Source organism: Sphaeramia orbicularis, chromosome 14 (assembly GCF_902148855.1).
Source record: "Sphaeramia orbicularis chromosome 14, fSphaOr1.1, whole genome shotgun sequence".
NCBI lineage: Eukaryota > Metazoa > Chordata > Actinopteri > Kurtiformes > Apogonidae > Sphaeramia > Sphaeramia orbicularis.
The window spans coordinates 42,899,445-42,918,731 of record NC_043970.1 but is presented as its reverse complement, the minus strand read 5'-3'; the positions used below and the strand labels follow the sequence as shown (position 1 = coordinate 42,918,731).

Sequence of the window (19,287 nt, the reverse complement as noted above, 5' to 3'; positions counted from 1 at the left end):
TGAACGACCTGAAAGGTCTTTTTAAAAAAAAAATGAAAATTTTAAGAATGTTCTGCCTGTTATTAAATGTTTTGCACATTTGTTGATCAACTGTGATCTGCAAGTTGTACTGTACATGTGTACATAATAAACTGAGATGTAATATTGTTAAAATTGCAGTAATTTTTCATAAGAAATGTCAGGTTATTCATGGTTGTTCATGTTATTCATTTGTTTTTAAAGGATAGAGTAGAGTCAGGTAGAGTTTGTAGGTGTAAGCATTTTCATTATGTAATTTTACTTTTTCCATTCTAAAACAAAGAGAAAGGTTTGAGTTGGCTTTATTTATAGGTTTTAAATTATGTTAGCACATTACTGGTGTGGTCCACTTCAGATCCAACTGACCCCTGAACTAAACTGGTGTAAAATGGTCTATTTTAACAGGAAAACTATTGAACATTAATTTTTGTCTTCTGTTCAGTTCCAGTTCAGAACGGACCCTCTGCACAAGAGCTGGAACACCAGAGACGGTACCTGTTTCAAATATAAGAATAATATTCTAAAAAAAAACTGACTTATTCTCAATGGACATAATTTTGTTTATTTATTTATTTATTTATTACCATGGTTAGGTTGTATTTTATACATTTTACAACAGATGAACTGTACATTGTGACTTGGGGAATGAGCCACATTGTAAAGATCTCGGATTTTAACTGTGATTTTCACCATTAACGTTAAGAAAAATACCGTATTCTCAACTTATATAGTAATACAATACAGACAAACCTGTGTGTGCTAGAATTTTATGAAACTGCGTATTCTGACCATGGATTTAGAGGCTTCATATAGAATCAGTCTTATCCAAATATTGTTAAAATAATTTCCTCAAAGCGGACTGCTTTCATTGGGGTCTTTTTGGGACAAAATGTATAAATAAAACTATTAATTCTTAGTTATTTGTAATAATCCATCTGACTATGAAGATTCCTGACACTAATAAAATGGTTAGGAAAAAAAAAAAAACTAAATTCTTGCCAATATGATGCAGCCATGAAACTTCCATCTGGCTACTTTGTGCATTTTACTCAAACCAATATAAATAGTTGTTTCCTTTAGTGATGAAGAGAAAGAGAATGAGGAGGATGAAGGGAAAGCATCTTCAAATAAAGCAGTTACTAAAATGCAATAACACTGTCCTGTAGATTACTGTAGCTTCGTGTATATAGATGTTATTTTCAGTGAGGGAGTCGGTTTAGTCTCAGCTCTGCAGAGACATGACACCCAAAGTTGCAAAATATCTAATGCAACATCAGTGACTAAAGAGGATGTTTGGCCTCAGTATGATTTGGCTGGAGTCCACAACTCTGAAACAAACTGACTCAAAATCATCTTCTGACTGTCTCTATTCAGCATCAAAATAGGCAGATATTACATTACATCCATGTTGGTAATCAATCCTTAATAGACTACATATGTAATGATAAATTGGTGTTGTTTTAAGACCTGAAGGTAGCTTACAGTAAATGTTTACTGATTACAGATAGTGTCAGAAGTCAGTGTTATCCTGTTAGTTTGGACTTGCTAACACATTCAGCTAACATCAGCTGGCATTATTTCCTCAGGACAATGTTTGCCAGGAGAACTTCATTTTTAAAATATGTGACTTCAGACTAGTCTGTTTATTAAAAATGAATTATCCTTTGGGTGGTGAAAAGGCTCTTTTTGTGGCATCATGACAAAGTAATAGTGTGTGTTGACATGGACAAACTTCTGTTATTGCGCTATGCACAATGCGCAGTAGGTGAAAAGAAAGATGGAACTATTGTTTTATGAGTCCATATGAAGACTACTGGATTCATAATGCACAAAAATTTCTGAAGTATTGGACATTTCTGTATCTGTTTTGGTTCATTAGGCCATATAGGGTTACACTAAACATAGAGCAGCAACAGATTTGCTTAAGATGTTTTTAAATATATTAAAAGAAAGATACTTCTTTATACCTTTTATATTATGTCAGAATAATTTGCAGTTATTGCTTTGCTGGTTTGTGACACCACCAAAACTTTGATGTCTTTAGTGTAGACCAGGGGTGCCAAACATATGGCTGGTGGGCCAAAACTGGTCCACCAAAGGGCCCAGTCTGGCCTGTGGTATGAATTAGCAAAAATTGCACCCACATATTAACAGTCAAAGGTGTTTAGTTCAGGGGCCACATACAGACCAATATGATCTCAAGTGGGTTGGACCAGGAAAATACTATCATTGTACAATATGAACCAAAACTACACGTCTTTGTTTTAGTGTAAAAAAAAAACAAAACAGTAACATTACATGGAATTGTTTACACTTACATACTATCCTTTCACAAAAATATGAACAACCTGAAAGGTCTTTTAAAAAAAAACAGCAAGATTTTAAAAATATTCTGCCTGTTATTAAATGTTTTGCACATTTGTAGATCAGCTGGCATTATTTCCTCAGGACGTTTGCCAGGAGAACTTCATTTTTAAAATATATGACTCCAAACTAGTTTGTTTATTAAAAATGAGTCATCCTTTTGGGTGATTAAAAGGCTCTTTTTGTGGCATCATGACAAATTAATAGTGTGTGTTGATACGCACAAACTTCCGTTATTGCACCATGAATAATGTGCAATAGGTGAAAAGAAAGATGCAACTATTGTTTTGTGAGTCCATGTGTAGCCTTATACTGGATTTATAATCCACAAAAATTTCTGAAGTATTGGACATTTCCATCCTATCAATATGCAAGTTTGCAACATTGAATAACAGCAAATGTTAAAGTTGAAGTTCCAGTGAACAAAAATTCCATAGTTTAGTAGTACGTTGCATTTAAAGTGCTTTGAGAAGAGTCAAAAATTCTACCTTTTTGTGCAGAAAATCTATCCCATGATGTGGTCTATGGCTGCTCTTGGGCCTTTGCAGACAGACAGGGGGTTAAATATGTAGTCACTGATCACTGTTGAGATGCAGCCAGACATGAGACTACTGCTCTACTCCATGGCTCGATGCAGAGTTCTAGAAAACAGTCATCACTTTCTTATTGTCGCTTGAACATCGTACATTTAGCTGTTATGCATAAAATATTTAGTCATTTTTAACCATTTGGACTTACAGGAGAAAGATGCAGATGGAGGGTGTTTATTGCAGCTTTAATCTGCATGAGAAGTAAAGAAAACATGAAGAAAACACCAGAATATTTGGTAACAGCAGTCATCTTCCTGTAGAGACTGAACGTGAACACTAGAGCAGTTTTAAACTAATGTATTTTAAGTCTTAAAAGGGCTCGTATTTGTCTAAACCCACTTTTATTTTTCTGTGGTTCATTTATTTGTGTATTTGGACCCTAATAGTTCATACAGTTTGAATTTGATCCCTCCAGCTGCTGCAAAACTATCTTTATATTCATTTGGGCAAAAATCTGCAAAATTTCTACAACCCGTTTTAATTCCGTCCTAATTTTTATAACTAGCTCCGTCCCCACATTTGCACATATCAGGTCCAGACTCCAGACCAACATTTCTCCAGTTCCACATAATTGTTTGTCAGCAGCAGCGGTTGGAGTCCATACTGAAAATATGTCCAAACGTGGAGCCCATTACCTAAAATGTTCAGTTTTTAGTTGAATGGGACTGAGCAGCATAGCCAATAACCTGGAGGGGGCGGGGCCTGAAGTGGCTCATGTGCATTTAAAGGGCCAGCGCTCCAAACCACCTTTCTGGTGTCATTACTCAGAAATAGGGTTGAAGATGGACCTGTGGAGTTGAATGAATGAAGAATTCAGACCCAAGGAGAGCATTTACAGTTTATGGAGACCACAGGGAAATGTGGGAAAATGAAGAATTCCATTTAAAAAAGCAAAATATCACTCCTTTAATTAACCCATAACAATCCAGTGTTTCTTTTGTGGCAGCTCCCAAATTAAATTTTCTCTCTATTTAACCTTTCTTAAGCAATTTGTCACTATTTATTATATATTATTCTTTGTATTTTGTGTTTTTTTAGTGAAAATCATGTATTTTCCTGTATTTAATTCAATGATCATGTAGATGTTTGTTAAAGCTCAGATTAAAGTTGAAGGTTATTATATCAAAGACAGACAAAACTGAAGAAAAAGTTACTTTTTCAGCAAAATACATCAATGACAAAATAATAAAAAGTGTGTCCATCCACTGTCATTGATCCAACTCCATGGGTTTTACTGGTGAATCCATGTTGTAGAAGATGACGGTGTTTCCACAGTAACTACAGAACCTCTGAACATCCAAATGGGTCATATCTGATGACCATGGAAAGATGAATAACTGTATTTACACCCATTATTTACATGTATTGATCAACAGGATCAACAGGTATTTATCATCTTAGATCAGTAGGTGGTTTTGGTTACTTGTGTCTGTTTGGGTCTTTATGAGTTCATCAGTAGGAAAACCCAACTTAACCTCAGTTAAATCATACATTTTCCATCTTCTTTCAGACTGGAGCAGCAGAGGCAGGAACAGGAGCGTCTGGAAAGAGAGAGGAGGGCCTCAGCCTCAGCCGCTGCCCCCACCCCCCCTCCAGCCCCTCCTCCTGCAGCTCCAGGAGCCCCACCTGCTCCCCCACCGCCTCCAGGCCCACCACCTCCACCTTCAGGACCACCAGCACCTCCGCCACCATCCTCTGGTGGTGGGATCCCCCCTCCACCTCCTCCTCCTCCCCCTCCTCCATCAGGGGGTGGAGGAGGAGGAGGTGGGAATGATCTCGCTGCAGCTCTGTCAGGGGCCAAACTGCGCAAAGTAGCCAAGGTAAGAAAGTATTCTGACTGTAAATTTCAACAACAGTGGAAGAAGCATTCAGATGTTGTTCTCCATTTTTACATATAAGAAACTACCTGATTTTCACTGAAAGTATGCAAAATACATGTATTATTGGTAATAATGTAATTAAAAATTATAGATATTTGTTTAAAATACTATTAGCAGCCTGTAAAAAAATTACGAAAAAATAGTGCAGATTCGAACCACCTACAACTAACGACCAGCTACAAACTGTGAATGGAATATTTTGGATGGAGATTTTGACCCATAGTTTGAGGATTCAAGAAGAGCAGTGTCATGAGAAATGGATGAAATGGACACTTTTCATTTCAACGTCACATTACTAAAACCAATTATTAGTCACAGAGGCTTTTTTTATGGTCAACATATCCCAAATATCCCTAATGTTTGTTTTGTATTGTACAGAAATCCAACAATAAAAATAATAATTAAATAAATAAATAAATAAATAAATAAATAATACAGACCATAATAGTATAAATCACTTAAGAAGAATTAAATACGGAGGAAAAAATTTTTGGAACAGCCACAAAAGTAGCACTGGGTCATTATGGGTTAAGAGGGAGAACCTTAAGAATCCTTCATTTTAATGTAGACGGGATACAAAGTGGAAATACTCAAGTAAAGTACAAGTACCTGAACAGGCTTCAGAGACTCTTTAGATGACCTCAGTCTTATGTAACTTGTGGAAACTGTGTGTTGGTATCTTCAGGATGAAGGAGCAGCAGCAGCTCCAGCACCAAAACAATCATCTGGAGGAGGGGGAGGAGGAGGAGGAGGAGGTGATCTGATGGGAGAAATGAGTGCCATCCTTGCTCGGAGGTAATTTCTCATAACAGATGCTGAGTATATATTACATAAACTGACACATTAAGGGTTTCTGCAAGTCCTAAAAAGTTTAAAATAGGCCTTAAAACAGCAAATACCTGGAATACTTTAGATTTCAACGACTAAAGGCTAATAGGATTCACACTGAAAATACAATGATAACATGCCTTATGTATGTATATATGTGTCTGTTATGATTAGACACCTCTGTGTAGATATTTATGTTGTATGTATATATTACATACAAGGATACTCAAAGCTAATGTGTGCAGGATAGAAAGCCACTGTGTCAATATAAAGACCCCTTCTGGTTAAGGGTGGGCAATTTACCAGTGCTCTAATGTTTGTATTTGATGTGTGATGATGTGATATGTTTGGAAAAAAGAAATTAAAAATGCAAGTCTGAAAAAAAAAGAACTTAAAATGTCCTAATAGATGATGATGATCATGATCATGATGATGATGATGAAATTCTTTATTCAGTCATCACATAATAAAATCACTGTCAACACTACAAATATTACCAACAGGTTAATGACTGAAAAGGCACAGGCAGAAGCATAATAATTATACAGGGGTTAGACAAAATAATGGAAACATCTTAAAAAATCAACAAAATATAATTTAATATGGTGTAGGTCCGCCTTTTGCGGCAATTACAGCCTCAATTCTCCGAGGTATTGATTCATACAACTTGTGAATTGTTTCCAAAGGAATTTTAAGCCATTCTTCAGTTAGAATACCCTCCAGCTCTTTTAGAGACGATGGCGGTGGAAATCGACGTCTTACTTGAATCTCTAAAACTGACCGTAAATGCTCAATAATGTTGAGATCTGGGGACTGTGCTGGCCATACGAGATGCTCAACTTCATTAGAATGTTCCTCATGCCATTCTTTAACAATTCTAGCTGTATGGATTGGGGCATTATCATCTTGAGGTGAAGGTGTTTCTATTATTTTGTCCAACCCCTGTATTAATGCCTATCCTACATGACAAATTACGCTACCCAGCATTCAGTATAGGAAAATGAAAAAATAAAAATGCAAACAACCAAACAAACAAGCAAAAAGATAAAGAAGTGAAACTAAACCAACAACAACAACAAAAAAAAAAAAATCCAGAAAACATAACCAACCAAATTAATGGTAATTTAATGTAGAGTAAATAAATGTAATGTAAATAAATTAGTTGCTTATTAATTATTATATCTTAACAATTGTAACCTTCAAACATTTCCCTAAATACCATATTTAAAAAAAAAACAAAAATGAGCTACACATTTGTAAATCCATGCTGGCCTCATTCCATAGTTTAACTCCAACAACAGATATACATCTTCTTTTAGTGTCTTTTCTAGCTTTTTGTACAACAAATTTACAGTTTTCTATGTCTAGTTTGCAATTGCACAATTAGCCTATCTATCTATCTATCTATCTATCTATCTATCTATCTATCTATCTATCTATCTATCTATCTATCTATCTATCTATCTATCTATCTATCTATCTATCTATCTATCTATCTATCTATCTATCTATCTATCTATCTATCTATCTATTCATTCTATCTTTCATTTATTCTTGCTCTCCTTTTTTCTATTTCTCTTCCTCTCTCTTTCTCTTATTCTTGCTCTAGGAAAGTTAGTGTATTTTTATAATGGAAGCCCTGTTTTATGTATTTGGCTGAAGCTGTTCAGTCTGAGCAGACTGTCCAGATCTGTCATGTTTAACGGTTTTCTTCCAGTATATTATGACTTTGTAATCTATGTGATGTTTTATTATGCTGGTCATTTGCCCAGGACAACAGATGGAAACTAGAAAAGCACCCCCCCGATCACCACCAAAATTTAATCATTTGTTCCTTGTGCCAGTATCAACATTTCCTGAAATTTTCATCCAAATCTGTCCCTAACTTTTTGAGTTATCTTGCACATGGACACACAGACAGACAAACCAACGCCGGCAAAAACATAACCTCCTTGGCGGAGGTAATTAGCTCCTCTGCTAAGTCTGGTGCATGCATCTTGTTCTTTGTAACTAATGCCAATACACACTGTCCTGTAACTAAATAAATAAATACAAATACAAACATCTTGCAAATCATACTTAGACTCATGTGTTGAAAAGAACCTTTGTACACAGGCAGTTAGTAACTTTAATTTTGCTTTATACATTATTTGCATTATTTTATAGTAAACCAAATCATTAAATTTCATAATATGGGATTTCATAAACAATTGATTAGTATGTTTTGTTTCAGTTTAGTGCTTGTTTAAAAATAGTGAATATGAAGGCTGCTGCACATTGTGTAAGAAAGAGTTCAAATGAGGTAAAAGTCCATTGAGAAAAAACACAATGCTGATGTAAAAACCGCCTGTTATTAAGCAATAATGTTCTGTCCAACCTCAGTATGACAGGTGGCGAAAAAGGTCTGAAACTTGTTGAAACCTGCAGAAACCCTGTGTGTTAACCAATGATATCAGGAGGTTGAAAAATTAAAATATATGCATAACCAATGTCTATGATACAATGATTTTTAATAGGAGGAAAGCTGCAAATAATCCACCTCCAAAAACAGATGAACCGCGCAGTGTAAGTCTAAAGTCAGTTTCTCCCAGTATTTTCAGAGTTGTTGATGGAGTTTAAGACATCATTTAACTAAATCTGTCATATTTCTGAATGTGAAAACAGGAGGGTTGTGCCTCACCAGCATCAAAATCCACAGAAGGTAAAATGACCACACTCATGACAAATAAATATATGAAAATCCAGTATATTATCATCTATACTCATTTACAGGAATAAATAGTTGCCATTGTGCATTTCTACATATACTCTCAATGTTTATGAACAAAAAATATATTTAATATCAGACGTTTATACCAACATCAGAGTTCATATGCAGCTCTTTATTTGTATTTTATTGTTATCTTTAGACACTGACAGCCCACAGTTAATGTGAAAGTTGACAAAATGAGTGATTCATAGTTCAGTTTTGTGTTTATTTTGTGTTTTTGTGCATCAAACTGAAAATGTCAAATGGTGTAATTACAAAAGAACGAGAAATGCCCTATATTTTAACCACCGTGAGTGTATCTACACTACTACAAAGTGTACAATTATTTTTATTTTAACCCATAAGGACCCAGGGTGACATGTGTGGGACTTTCCAAATGAATTTTTCTCTATATTTAACTGTCCTTAAGTGATTTATCACCATTTATTGTAATATTACCTTCTATATTTTGTGTTTTTTTCAATGAAAATCAAGTATTTTCCAACATTTAATTTACTAAGCATGTAGATTTTTATAAAAACTCAGATTACAGTGAATTGTTATAATCTCAGAAAGAGAAAAAAAATGAAGAAAACTTGTATTTTTCAGTTCAATCTATCATTAACTGAACATAAACTATCACCTTCAACTGTTATTGATCAAACTCCATGGGTTTTAGTGGTGAATCAATGTTATAGAAGATGACAGTGTTTCCATGGTAACTAAAGGGCCTCTGAACGTCCATATGGGTCATATCTGGTGACCATGAAAAGATGAAGAACTGTATTTTACACCAATTATTTGCATGTATTAGTGGATCAACAGGTATTAAACAGTTTATATCAGTAGATGGTTTTGGTCGATGGTGGATGTTTTGGTCTTTATAGGTTAAAATATCACATGAAAATCTATTTCATAAGTATTATTCCTAGGTTTATACATTTTATTTTTTTTCAGCATTTATAATATTGAATTCTGAAAACATTGACAACTTTAATATCTATGGTAATAACTTGACAACAATTGTAATTATTGTACAAATGTGTAGAGGAGGACCTTAATTGTTTAGCATATTATCAGAATTTCATGAAAAACACATTAAACATTAAATACCCAAACAGCCACTGGCAAAAAAAAAAAAAAAAAAAAAAAACATCTACTGATCTACATTGTTTGATAACTGTTGAACCGCTAAGCCTATAAATATATGTAAATAATTGGTGTAAAATACACTTATTCATCTTTTCATGGTCATTCAGTTTGGCCCATTTGGATGATGACAGGCTCCGTAGTTACCATGGAAACGCTGTCATCTTCTACAACAGTGATTCACCAGTAAAACCCATGGAGTTGGATCAATGACAGTGGATAGACATACTAGGTTTGTGTTCAGTTAAGGAGATATTGGACTGAAAAAGACACGTCTTCTTCATTTTTTTTCTGTTTCTGAGATTATAACAATCCACTTTAATCTGACCTTTAATGAACATTTAAATGATAAGTAAATTAAATATAAGAAAATACCTGATTTTCACTGAAAATATGCAATTTTTCATCAGTTTTCTCTGTTTTGATATTACATCCCTTAACCTTAAACTGAGCTTTTTGGAACATCTATATGACTGGTTAATTAAATATAGCAAAATTGCTGACTTTCACTGAAAAAAAGCGACATACAGAGGATAATATTATAATAAATGTTGATATATCGCTTAGGAAAGGTTAAATATGGAGAAAAATTAATTTGGAAAGAGCCACAAAACTACCACTAGCTCTATAAGGGTTAAAAACTACTTGAGATTGAATGCAAAGTCTTGGATTCCATGAATAAATAATCCATGAAGTAGTCCTGCTTTTAAGAAAAGACATCAAGTCAAACCTTTAAGTGACAAATTAAATTATAAATATGTATATCACAGAGTTGGAGTAATACACACTGGTTTAGCATCTTAATAAATAAATATGATAATCACAGAAACACAACACTGACCTAATTTTATGATCTGTTAATGAATAAGTCTAGTCTGATACTTTATGGTTGAAAAGACAAATTGAAACATGTTCATGCGATGTGTTCTAATAATGCAAATTTTTACAGAAATCCCTGAAAAGCCCAGGGAGAAAGCCGCCACCATGCCAAGGTAAGAAACAACACCAATCCACCAAAGGCTCATGTGTGTTGGTAGAAGATGGTCTCCACTGAACCATCCACACACATCTAAAAGCATGTGCATGTGTTTAAACCAGGCCCAAACCCCTAAGCAGCAGTCAAAGGGACTCCAGCCCCAGTCCCACCACCTCCTCCCCGGTTTCCAGGTACTCCTCCCTCTCCCACCTCCAGCCCCTCTCTGCCCCCGTCCGTCAGTCCTGCTGCTCCTTTGGTGCTCTCTGCTTTTTTTCAAACTGCAGTAAAGTCAACACTAGACTTATAATAATGAAGGAAACTAAAAGTAGCAGTGAAAAGACTATGTTCACTGTGAGTCTGACACACATGGGTTAAACCAAGATTCTGTTTGTTTGATCTGCATTTAAAGCTATCTTGGAATTAGATAGATAGATAGATAGATAGATAGATAGATAGATAGATAGATAGATAGATAGATAGATAGATAGATAGATAGATAGATAGATAGATAGATAGATAGATAGATAGATAGATAGATAGATAGATAGATAGATAGATAGATAGATAGATAGATAGATAGAGAAAGAGAGATCATAGATAGATAGATAGATAGATAGATAGATAGATAGATAGATAGATAGATAGATAGATAGATAGATAGATAGATAGATAGATAGATAGATAGATAGATAGATTTTTTTTTTAAATCTGCAAAACAGCCCTGAAGAACCCTTTAACTGAACAGATTCTTGTGTACAGTATACAATTGTGTCATCTGCATAAAGGTATATTTTACACCCGGTTACAGACCATTTACATAAAGTCTGGACAACACAGGCCCCAGTACTAATCCTTGCGGGACGCCTTTATTGATCTCAACCGGGACCAACTCAACTAGATTTTGACAGCATATCAAAACATGATTTCAAAAAAGCAAAAGGAAATATAAAAGGACATAAAATGAACTTTAAGGAAATAGAGCTGCAGGTAAAATCAGCATTGGTTTCATTTTGCATGAACAAAAAAACCGTGCACAATGCAGAACGTTGCTGTGTATCCTTTCATCTTTTTTCAGCTTCTATAACCAAGTTTTTTTTAGTTTTTTTTTTTTTTTTTAGTAAAGACCAAATGAAAATTAACTAAAACAACCCTAATTCTGAAAAATAAATATATATTTGTGCACTAACTGAACTGATGTCAAAAATCCAACTGAAAGCCTAAATAAAATTCAAAACTGATTACGTTTCATAATTACTCTGGTGTTGCCTGCTGTGGTGTCAATGCTGTTTCCATCACTGCTGTTGCATTCGACTCATTGCAAACTGAATTCTCACCACTTGTGGTTTCTGTCTGAGGTTGTAATTAGAGCACAAAAGCTGAGCAGAATTTGAGCAGAAGTTTTCATCTGAGCTTGTTTGGTGCACTTCGGTCTTCTGCAACTGCATTTATTACACTTTGCCAACCTCATTAACATAAACTGTGAATTTAAGCACATGTTATCAGAGTTCCTGAAATCTATATCAGTGTAAAAGCATCAGTCGGTTTAATATTTGCAGCAGAAATTTGCACAGACTAGACATGAGGAAGTGGTTACAGCTGAAATGTCAGAAGATAAAGTGGAACGTTTGTCTGTTTGTCTCTTTGTCTCTTTGTCTTTGCTTTCAGGAGTTTTCAAAACCTTATGATGTGCTTTACATTTTCCACTAGTTTGACTTCATTATGAGTATTTTTGACATATTTAAAAATTCACATGCATTTTCTATCTTAGGATGAAGGTGATGAAGAAGAACTCAGATGTGGCAGGAAGTGATGGGGTTGATATGGAGCGCATCAAACAGGTCAGTTCCTCAAATGCTGGGTAAACATGGGTTCAATTGAGGTAAAACCCAGTGTCATGGTGTGAACTTCTGCATTTGTTCTCGGAACCCCAGGTCTGCAAACACCAGCATCACATCTGTCTAAATCTAATCACAAATTAACATAAGTCTGTATTTTTTAATTTTTTTATCAATTTATTTTTTAACCCATAAAGACCCAGTGCTACTTTTATGTCAGTTCCCAAATCAATTTTCTCCCTATTTAACCTTTTTTAAGTAATTTATCATCATTTAATAGTATATTATCCTCTGTTTTTTGTTTTGTTTTTTTGGCATTGTTTCTGTGTAAATCATGTGTCTTCCTCTATTTAATTCAATGATCATGTAGATGTTCATTAAAGCTCAGATTAAATTTGAGGGTTATTTTATATATACATATATACATACATATATATATACATATATATATTTATTTATTTATTTATTTATTTATTTATTTATTTATTTATTTATTATATTAGAGTTGGACCAATAACAGTGGATGGAGATACTTGTTTTTATGTTTAGTCAATGATATTTTTGCTGAAAAAGTAACTTTCCCCCCCAAAAAATTCTGATTTGATATAACAACCTCTGAGCTTTTATGGACATCTACACGATCAGTGAATTAAATGTAAGAAAATACATGATTTACACTGGAAAAACTCCCAATAAAGGGGATAATATTACAATAAATGGTGATAAATCATTTAAGAATAGAATAGAATAGAATAGAATAGAATAGAATAGAATAGAATAGAATAGAATAGAATAGAATAGAATAGATCTTTATTGTCACTGTCACAGGAACAATGAAAATCAGTTTAACAGCTCTGTTCTGTTTAGCAGCAAAAACAAGTAGTACAAAAAAAGACTTAAAAAAATATCACACAAAATACTGAAAAATGTAGGCATGTGCAAAAAGCTACAGGATAAAATATTAAATATACAGATGATACTAGAGTACTACTAAAACAACTGAAATATACAAAAGCTAACTCTGTACTACAGATGAGAAATAGGTACAAAAAATAAGGATATATACAGACAATCTATGATATATGCAAGGTAAGAAACAAGGTGTATATATAAACCCTGCTTTATGTCTAACACTGTAAAAACAAATTTTAAAAAGCATCATTGTGTATCATAATTACTAAGGCGTATTAGGGTCACATAAGAAAAAAAAAAACACTTGTTACTACGAGAATAAAGTCGTTATATTTCAGGAATAAAGTCATTATATAATGAGAATAAAGTTGTAGTTTTAAAAACTCATTATTTAACAAGAATAAAGTTGGAATATTTTGAGAATAAAGTCATAATATAATGAGAATAAAGTCTAACACACGTAACATTTTGTGAAGTTCTACTTTCATTCGATGTTTACGCACAAAGGCCAAATACTGAGCCTATTAGCCCCGCCCACCATCAACACATTAGCATTAGTCTAAGGACTTTGAAGTGAGTTCACACACGTTTGGGTTTGTTTTATTGTAAGAACTGAACTGATTTGGAGTAAATTTCCTCTTTAGTGGAGGAGGAAGTGCTGCAGTGTTCGTCTGCAGGACTATCAGTGGTTCCACCAGAACTAGAGGGTTTGGTGTTTGTTTATAAAGAAACTGTGAGGATTCTTCTGTGAGTTTTGAAGTCCAACAGAAGGAAAAGTTACTGCTTCACTTGTTGCATTCACTGTAAAACCAGAAACTACGACTTTATTCTCATCACATTATGGCTTTATTCTCTAAATATTACGACTTTATTCTTTAGTGACAGTGTTTTTTTTCCCATGTGGCCCTAATACGTTGTCATGCATAATAAAGTGATGCACCACAAAATGATTAAAATATGTTTTAGAATTTGAATCCTGCATGTTCATCAAAACTTATTTTAGTTTCACAAAGTCTCCTGAATCTGTATTAATTCACTATATCACCGAGGCTTTTTTTTTAGTGTATACATCATACATCATCTGGTCACTTTAATTTATTTATCCTCCAAAACCAACATTTACCCAACCTTCAAATCAAACCAATAAACACTCCTATTTTTACCTTTTCATCTGCAGGAAATTCTTGAAGAAGTGAAGAAAGAACTGCACAAAGTAAAGGAGGAGATAATCACAGGTGAGTTTACATTTATATCACATTTAACATTTTAGATAACGACTGAAATATCAGACACGTAGAGACTTGAAATTAGTTCAAAACTATCATGTTGATCATTTCAGTATCACATGACCTCCATGCATTTATTAGTTTGCAATTTAATTTTTTTCTGTTTCTTCCACTATATTACCAAAAGCTTTGGGACACTTATCCAGATCATTGACTAAAGGTGGTCTGATCAGTGGTGTGGTTCTGGTCCAACATCACAGTCTGACCTCACAAATGTGCTTTTAGAGAAATGGCCCAAAATTCCCATTAACACACTCAGAAAACAAACAAACAAACAAACAAACAAACAAACAAAATAAAGTAATGACACATGTCTGACCTGCACTTACAGTTTAATTCTGCTGATCAGACAGTCTCTATCTGTTTTATCTAATTTTATCAAATTTTTACTATTTTTTTATACAGCTGATCTGACCTGTGTGATACCAAATGAAATTTCATTCTATCCTATGTACAATGATAAATTAAGCTTTTCTTTTCTTTTTCTTTTCTTTTCTTTTCTTCTCTTATTACCTCTGCCAGGAGGTATTGTGATCACTTTGCTTTGCGTGTTTGTTTGTTAGCATGATAACTCAAAAAGTTGTGGATGGATTTTCATGAAATTTTCAGGAAATGTTGATACTGGCACAAGGAAGAAATTATTAAATTTTGGTGGTGATGGGGGGGGGGGGTCTCTCTCTTGGCGGAGGTCTGCGCTTTCCAAGTGCTTTTCTTTTCTTGTTTTATCTTGTCTTGTCTTACCTTAAGTTATCCTATCTTATCTTAATTTATCTTATCTTAACTTCTCTTAGCTTATCCTAACATAACTTATCTTAATTTATCTTAACTTCTCTTAACTTCTCTTAATTTATCTTCTCTTAACTTCTCTCCCCTTAACTTCTCTTACCTTAACTTAACTTATCCTAACATAACTTCTCTTCTCTTACCTTACTTTGTCTTATCTTATCTTATCTTATACCTCATGGAATGCTTTCCTTGAAAACTTGAAGCTGTTATAGATGGAAAAAGGTGGAACAACTCCAACCTACGGATTAAGAATGAAATGTCATTAAAGTTTGTGTGTGTGTGTGTGTAAACGCAGACATCCAATATGGTGTATTTAGAATTAGTCAGATCTGACGATTGAATGAAATGTTAAGAATCACTTTTTGAAAATACTTCCTACTGACAGCTTATTATTATTGCTAAAGTTAAACATTAGATCAAACTGTTATGAAGTAAAAAGGTGATGAAGTTTTGTACCTCGTCCACTTTAACCTCAACTTATAGAATAATTTGGCTGAATTTGACACCATCGTATTAGGTCAAACTAGAAGGTAAAAAACTGTTGACTAATGTGAACAACAAGAAAAATGAAGTATAAGATCCAGGAAACTCAAAGTATGACGTGCACATAGGCTCTCAGCTGGGTTTTGCATGTATACAGAATCCAGTAGTTTTTAATTTTGTACTGAAACTGTTGCTTTGTGTATTTTCTTGCAGCACTGATTCAGCAGCTACAAAGTGCACAACTCCAGGGTGAAGAATGCTGAAAGACTGAAGACACAGAGAAGGAGGATGATGTGTTTATGTTCTATGATGCTTAGGCAATATTTTGAATGCAGAGAAAGTATGTTTTACAAAATACAGAATATGCACTTCATTTCTATTTATAGCTGTGTCTCCTTCATACAAAGATGTTAGATATTTGTTTTTATGATGGGATTGACTCATTTAAGCAGGAGGTATATATATTTTTTTGCGATCAAATTTTTATTTTCATTTTCATTTCACATATTAAATCAAACAGAGGTATTTAAGGTTATACAATATTACTGGAATGGATTCTCAGGGCAAGAATACCAACAGTGAGCCCAAGACATAAGAACGTGTCATGAGATACCAAAGCACACAGTGATAGTACGAAGATTATAAAAAGGAAAAGTAAGGTTAATTACACACACAAAAAATAAAAATGCATACATAACCTACAAGAATATACACAACATACACAAAACATACAGACTAGGGATGTAACGATATGAAAATTTCATATCATGGTTATTGTGACCAAAATTATCATGGTTATCATTTTTATCGCAGTATTGTTGAAATTGTGCTCAAAATGTTCAGAAAGTACTTATACACACACTGAAACAATTTAACCAAGTTGTGTTTAAAAAAAAAAAATAATAAAATAAAGTAATTGGCACAATGCACTGTCTGTTGGCAGAAACATTCAAATATTAACCCTTAGTGGTCTGAGCCTATTTTGGCCGTTTTTCAGTCCTTTTGATTTTGCCTTTATATACTATATAAACAAATGTTTACTATACCCATGTTTGGTGTCTGTGTTTTTTCAGCACAACTTCATCTATATCATCTGCCTATTACTTTTTCGCTTAAACTACTATAAAAACATAAAAGGACAAAAAACACACACAAAAAAATATAAAATCTGATTTGAAAAATGTATATAATTTATTGCATAAATAACGCAAAGATGCTTAACAAACCTTTTCAAAGACTTTAAAAGTGAATATTGGTTCCAAATATTAGGTAATATAAAATTATAATTGTAATACATTAAAACTATACTCAAATATTTGACATAAAAGCAAATCTTTACATACGTGTTTTCTCTGGAAAAGTGCGGTAATCACACACGGTTATCATGATAATTAGAATTTAAATGGTAATACTAACCGTCTGCAATTTTACGGCAGTTTATTGTTACACCGGTAATCGTTACATCCCTAATACAGACACACAGACATATATAGACAAGACAGAAGGGACTTGACATCTAGAAGTACGAAGGTAAGAGAGCCAGAGGCAAAATCTACTTACAGTATGTTTTTTAAAGAGTCAGCAGTGTTATGCCAGATGAGGAGGTATATTTCAATCACTTCACTTTGAATCATATGTAAATTAGGCCTTTTATTTCCCATCAAATCAAACAACTTCATCTGAAAACTTTTATTTTTAGGATTTATTTTACGGTTACAGTATACAGGCACAGTGTTATGACATAAAAAGGATCCAGACAAAATAATGTGGCTGCCAGGTTCAGTTCCATTATCTTGTCTTTTTATTTCTGGTAAGAATATTTAAAAATGTTCTCTTTTCATTTCTTGTCCTGCAACATTATTAAACCACAGACAAACCACAAGCGATGACCACTGTGTTCCTCTTTTTTGTCAGTTGGAGTGTCAGTTTTGTCTGCTTACTTAATCCAACTGTTACCATGACAACAGAGGTAGTATGTCCTGTTAAATATTGTGTAGAATAATGAATTTCTGACTGTTTTTCTTTTTTTTTGTGCCAGCAATAAATCAAAACTAAAACAAAGAAACAATAGTTTACTGATACCTTGTGAAGCATCCATTCTTTTATTCAAGATTCAAAGATTTTTTTAAATTGTCAGTTCACCAGATGCACAGGACATGCAGAGAACTGAGATACTGTTTCTCACTCAAATACAAAAATATAAAATACAAAAAGAATAAATAGTGTCAAATGTGAAGTGTATGATTAGTATAATATATAGTATAAGTGTGAATTCAAAATATATAAATCAAGCCAAATTATAATAACAGCGCTAGTGCGTTATTATAGTAATGAAAGGTGAGGAGGAATAAAACTGCAGCAGATATAACAATAGTGCAATGTGTAATAAACATTATACATAGATTAGATTACATTACATAGATTACATTATGGGAAATTAAGGTTCCAGTTACACAACACTGAATGTACACATATAGGAAGAATTAAAAGATAAAATGGAAAAGAAAATAATAACATAAGTGGTTCCAGACACAACAAACCCTGCCCCTTGCATGTATTATAACTTATTTTGGCATCGATCCAGCTGATGTCATCATGTCTATGCATGTGCTGATGTCAGCATATCAATTACTTCTATGTATATGTGCCAAGTTTGAAATAAATTGAAACAAAATTGATGTTTTTATAAACATTTGAAATTTCACCCATTATAAATAAATGGGAAAAAAATGTTTCATTAATTCATTTATGAATTATTAATTCATAAAAAATTGAAACTTTGACCTATGTTTCCCAAAATGTAATAGCATCTATTCTGGGTCACTGGCAATCTATAAACCAAATTTGATGTGAATTCAACCAATAGTCTTGCAGCTAGAGTGTTAACAAACAAACAAACAAACAAACAAACAAACAAACAAACAAACCCTAATGAAAATATAACCTAACTATGAGTCCTTGGAATCATCATTACGTTTCTACCCCGGTTGATGGTGGTTGTTGTTGTTGATACAATAAATCAACAAAATAAGCCACAAACTGAAAAAAATGTAGAAAATATAATGAAATAGGCAAGAAAATGTTGAAAAATAAATTAAATAATCAAAAAATATAACAAAAATGAAGGAAAATTATTTAAATAACCAATAAAATGAATCAGAACAACCAAAGTAATCAAGAAAATGAACAAAAACAATGAAAAAATAAAATAAAAAAACCCAATCAGCAACAAGAACCAAAAAGGCCACAAACTAAGTAAAAATAAAGTTAATTAATTAATTAATTAATTAATTTTTAAAAATAAATAAATAATAATAATAATAAGCAACAAAATGAACAAAAACAGCCAAAGTAATGAATAGAAGGAATAAAAATGAACAATAAATCAACAAAATAAGCCGCAAACTGAACAAAATTGAATAAAATATAAT

The 19,287-nt window shown here is 33.2% G+C and overlaps 1 protein-coding gene across 2 annotated transcripts in view; it reads left to right on the top strand.

Moving 5' to 3' along the window:
- Window positions 1–16,634, top strand: part of LOC115433143 (vasodilator-stimulated phosphoprotein-like) — a 37,306-nt gene extending 20,672 nt beyond the window's left edge. For both annotated transcript variants that reach the window (XM_030154409.1, XM_030154408.1), the window contains exons 4-13: window positions 461–509; window positions 4,483–4,792; window positions 5,538–5,647; window positions 8,197–8,245; window positions 8,345–8,381; window positions 10,528–10,570; window positions 10,677–10,745; window positions 12,323–12,392; window positions 14,479–14,536; window positions 16,070–16,634. In XM_030154409.1, coding sequence (XP_030010269.1) covers window positions 461–509; window positions 4,483–4,792; window positions 5,538–5,647; window positions 8,197–8,245; window positions 8,345–8,381; window positions 10,528–10,570; window positions 10,677–10,745; window positions 12,323–12,392; window positions 14,479–14,536; window positions 16,070–16,119 — 845 coding nt within the window. In that variant the 3' untranslated portion in view covers window positions 16,120–16,634. The remainder of the gene's footprint in view (window positions 1–460; window positions 510–4,482; window positions 4,793–5,537; window positions 5,648–8,196; window positions 8,246–8,344; window positions 8,382–10,527; window positions 10,571–10,676; window positions 10,746–12,322; window positions 12,393–14,478; window positions 14,537–16,069) is intronic.
- Window positions 16,635–19,287: the final 2,653 nt, after the last annotated feature.